The 4,961-nt window shown below is 37.4% G+C and overlaps 1 protein-coding gene across 1 annotated transcript in view; it reads right to left on the reverse strand.

Moving 5' to 3' along the window:
• Positions 1-858: 858 nt before the first annotated feature.
• psmf1 (proteasome inhibitor subunit 1) overlaps positions 859-4,961 on the reverse strand; it is a 5,880-nt gene continuing 1,777 nt past the window's right edge. Inside the window, exons 2-7 of the mRNA XM_008321264.3 lie at positions 4,416-4,574; positions 4,127-4,209; positions 3,797-4,003; positions 3,613-3,669; positions 2,926-3,081; positions 859-1,071 (exon numbers count right to left, since the gene is read on the reverse strand). Coding sequence (XP_008319486.1) covers positions 1,020-1,071; positions 2,926-3,081; positions 3,613-3,669; positions 3,797-4,003; positions 4,127-4,209; positions 4,416-4,574 — 714 coding nt within the window. The 3' untranslated portion in view covers positions 859-1,019. The remainder of the gene's footprint in view (positions 1,072-2,925; positions 3,082-3,612; positions 3,670-3,796; positions 4,004-4,126; positions 4,210-4,415; positions 4,575-4,961) is intronic.

The following is a 4,961-nucleotide window of genomic DNA, read 5'->3' on the forward strand; positions in this document are numbered from 1 at the left end:
CCACCGGCAATTAAACTGTTGAACTCTTCACTGAGTGGGAGGCGTTAAAGGCGCAGTAACCCTGCAATAATGCCGTGCAATAACCACAATCTCAAATTCCATTTACTAATGGTATTGCTATATACAGTAGGCATAATTGCACAACAGCACTCGTGTCGATCCGCTCATATCTCGATCGGATTTCCCCCTTTAAAAATAACTAAAAAACAATGTTTTCCAGTTCCAACAATTTGTTCCAGCGTTATTAGAATAATATAATATTTTATATTTTTGTTATAAATTTAGATACACAGTTTCATCATTCACACAGATTTGATATTCATTAACATGCGGCTCAGGCAAGTTAGCATGGGTCTGGCAGATTATTGGACAATATTAAATCCCACAATATGACGAATTGTGAAGCCAGAACTTAGCAGAACAGCTAGTTAGATCAACTAGTTAGATGATCTAACTAGCTCATCAATCATCAATCACAATAGTTTATTGTTAAAAGTCATAAATCTTCATATGTAGTCCTTTGTTAGCTTTTGACCATCAGGGAATTAACCAGATAACTAATAGTTTTTTTTTTACTAAAAGCAAACAAAATTGTTAGCTTGGAAAGCCGTAGCTGGCTTAGAAAGCAATTTTGCTTATTTAAGGTTTGAAGAAACCTGTTCAATTTTGTACAAAAATTATAATCAATAATTGTATTGTACTTAACTAAAGAGTTTAAGCCGAATGAAACAGTAACATAGAACAGATATCAACGTGTCTTTGTACTGTCAGCTGTCAGCTATTGTTTCACTGAATTAAAATTGTTAAATCAACAAATCATATCTTAAGTTAAGTAAATCATGAAATGTGATACAAGCATTTGGTTTAATTGTTTTCTGTTTAATTTTTTTTTTTCAACCATTAAAGACATCAGACACTTTTTTCATGTTTGAGCCACAGAGGGAACAAGCTCCTCCTTTAGCCCCCTTCTCTCCATAAACCTTAGGAGATGACGTGAGGAGCAACAGGAAGAGGTGAATCTACATGAACATGTCATCAAATCCAGGAGGAGGAAGATGATCAGGGTCTGGACTGAAAAAGAAGAAGAAAAAAAGTTTGATTTTAATCATCTGAACGAGACAATGATACCGATGGTTACTGATGTTACCGATGTTGTTACTAATGCTGTTATTGATGTTGTTGCGGATGATGTTACTGTTGTTACTGATGTTGTTACTGATACTGTGACCGATGTTGTCACTAATGTTGTTACTGATGCTGTTATCGTTGTTACAGATGATGTTACTGATATTGTGACTGAAGAGTCACTAATGTTGTTACTGATGCTGTTGCTGATACTGTGACTGAAGAGTCACTAATGTTATTACTAATGCTGTTACTGATACTGTGACCGAAGTTACTGTGATTGAAGTTGTCACTAATGTTGCTGATACTGTGACTGAAGAGTCACTAATGTTATTACTAATGCTGTTACTGATACTGTGACCGAAGTTGTCACTAATGTTGTTACTGATACTGTGATTGAAGTTGTCACTAATGTTGTTACTGATACTGTGATTGAAGTTGCCACTAATGTTACTCATGCTGTTACTGATACTGTGACCGATGTTGTCACTAATGTTATTACTGATGCTGTTATCGTTGTTACAGATGATGTTACTGATATTGTGACTGAAGAGTCACTAATGTTGTTACTGATGCTGTTGCTGATACTGTGACTGAAGAGTCACTAATGTTATTACTAATGCTGTTACTGATACTGTGACCGATGTTGTCACTAATGTTATTACTGATGCTGTTATCGTTGTTATAGATGATGTTACTGATATTGTGACTGAAGAGTCACTAATGTTGTTACTGATGCTGTTATCGTTGTTACAGATGATGTTACTGATATTGTGACTGAAGAGTCACTAATGTTGTTACTGATGCTGTTATCGTTGTTACAGATGATGTTACTGATACTGTGACTAATGTTATCACTAATGTTGTTACTGATACTGTGATTGAAGTTGCCACTAATGTTACTCATGCTGTTACTGATACTGTGACCGATGTTGTCACTAATGTTATTACTGATGCTGTTATCGTTGTTACAGATGATGTTACTGATACTGTGACTGATGTTATCACTAATGTTGTTACTGATACTGTGATTGAAGTTGTCACTAATGTTGTTACTGATGCTGTTGCTGATACTGTGACTGAAGAGTCACTAATGTTATTACTAATGCTGTTACTGATACTGTGACCGATGCTGTTAGTATTGCTACTAATGCTGTTTCTGATGTTGTTACAGATGACGTTACTGATGTTACTGATTTGGTTATTGCTGTATTGATACTGTTACTGATGCTGTTACTAATATTACTAATGCTGGTATTGACGCCGATGTTACTGATGTTGTCACTGATGTTACTGATACTGTTACTGATGTTGTTACAATCTTACTGATACTGTTACTGATACTGCAGCTGATGTGTTAATGATTGAGTGACTGTTGTTGTTACTAATCTTACTGATGTTGTTACGGATGCTATTCCCTATGTTTCTGATGGAGTTACTGATGTTACTAATGCTGTTGCTGACACTTTTACTGATGTTGTTACTGTTGCAGTTACTGTTCTTACTGATACTGTTACTGATGGTGTTACTGATCTTACTGATGCCGTTACTGATCTTACTGATACTGTTACTGATGTTACTAGTGCTGTTTCTGATGCTGTTACTGATGTTATTGATGCTGTTACTGATGTTATTGATGCTTTACTGATGTTCCTGACGCTGTTACTCACACTGTTACTGTTGTTACTGATGTTGTTACTGATGTTAGTAATGCTGTTTCTGGTGATATTATTGATGTTACTGATGTTGTTACTGATGCAGCTTGCCCTCTTTTACTCTCAATCTCTCTGCGTTTCTCACCCGCCTCGTCCAATGGGTCCAAATGGGTCGAATCGAGCTCCAGGGGGAACAGCTCCAGGTGGAAGAACATCAGGAATTCCCCTGGTTGGATCAAAACCAGGGCCACGAAATCCAGACCTCATCGGGTCCATAATCATCCCACCACCACTACGAGACCTGAAGTAGGAGACACCAAATCTAGACTCTTTCTGGAATGACCTTAAACATTTCTAACAAACCACGAGTTGGGAAGGCCGTGCCCATATTAACTTCAAAGGTATTTTTGTCTTTGTGGAGCTAACTTTTAGTTAGTCCCTCTTATCGCTTAGGTCAATGTTATTTTTTTGTTGTTTTGTCAGAATAGTCATATGATCAGGCAGATGTATATTCGACACATTTGTGTCAAGACAGGACAGGAATCCAGAAAACATATTGATATGATGGCTTATTGGTTCTCACTGGATAATTTTTATGTATCTGAAATACATACAGAACTGTAGTACATTTACAGTGTACTCGGTGCTTACTGTGCAGAAGCAGTGTTTTCTCTTGTTTAAAAACATGAAACTGGAGAGAAAAATATCATATATATATATATATTATCAACTGGCCAATCACTGCTGTTCCTTGTCATTTTTATAACTTTTATTTTTGCTTTACACACTTTTATTTGCTTCTTATGTGTGTTTTTTTTTATACTTTTCTCACCCAAAAGGATTCAGATCACTTCCTCCTCCAGCTAATGGAGGGACCCGTGGGTGGGGCCTAACACAAAATGAAAAAAATACATTTTACCGTTTAATACTTGATTTGTTCCAAAATCAGAAGATGTGACCTAAAGGCTTTGACCTAGACACAGAGGATGCGGTCCAGGTGCTCAGACCACACTGACCAGTGAGGATGCGTTCCAGGATGTGGATGTCTAATAGGAACACCGAGTGGATCCTCGCCTTCTCCTCCCCGCTGTCTCCTCCTCATCTGCTCTTCCTCCTCCTGATGATCCTCCCGCTGACTCCGCCCCCTATGTGTGGGCCTGGTCTGTGAGGTCAGCAGCTGGCTTTTTACTTTTCTGGACAAACTGTCTACGTCTTTGAAAACACTGAGAGGGGGGCGGGGGGAACAATGATGCCAACACAGACATATTTTTTTAAACTTATTTTTAACATTAGTATTAATGTTAATAATGTAAATAAATCAACTCCACCAACCGTTCAACACTGACCTGTCAAAGGTGTGCAGGTGGTCAATGTCCACGTGATCAAGGACGTTTACGGTCAGGTCTGACAACTGATGTGTGTTCAGGTTCTAAACACACACACACACACACATTATAAAAAATATGAATAATAACAACATTAATATTAAATATAAATAATAATATAAAATGATGTTCTTAATTAACTATCAGCTCCTGTTTATGTTTTTTTTATGTTGTTTTACTGAAGGATCAGACTGAGGTGTCACCAATGCTGCTGCTTTCTGTTAAAGCAGTGTGTGTGAGTGTGTGTTACCATCAGGTTGAAGATGAGCGTGGAGTCCACAGTCACACCTTTCAGCAGCAGCTTCTGGTCTGCGCTGGGCTTTTTCTCCTGGTATCTCAGGGTGTAGACGTCTTTGTTGCTACTCCAGTCTGGAGGCAGCAGCTCCGACTTCTTATCTGTGGCTCTGGGCTGGAGGGGAACAAGGAGAACAAGTCAAACCTAATTCAACTAATTTTTTTCTGTTGTCTGTGGGACAATCAAACATCTCTTTACATCTTTTAAGCTGCAACTAACAAATGACTCTTCCCTTCAATGACCCTGTTACCATCAACTGATAATTTCATTCCTCAAGTTATGTTGTTTGCACCCCAGAAACACTTTCAGCTGCACACGTCAGTGCGGGAGGGATTTGCAGTGTCGGAAAACAAGGAAAACTAGAGGATTTTAAATTTCACAGAGTGAAAAGAAAATGTGTCTTTATTTTAATGTGTTCTCACTCGTTCCCTTTGTAAAATAATATAAATAATATAAATAATATAATATAAATATAATATAAATATAAATATATAAATATAT

This window comes from Cynoglossus semilaevis, chromosome 11 (assembly GCF_000523025.1).
Source record: "Cynoglossus semilaevis isolate Cse_v1.0 chromosome 11, Cse_v1.0, whole genome shotgun sequence".
In the NCBI taxonomy this organism is placed as follows: domain Eukaryota; kingdom Metazoa; phylum Chordata; class Actinopteri; order Pleuronectiformes; family Cynoglossidae; genus Cynoglossus; species Cynoglossus semilaevis.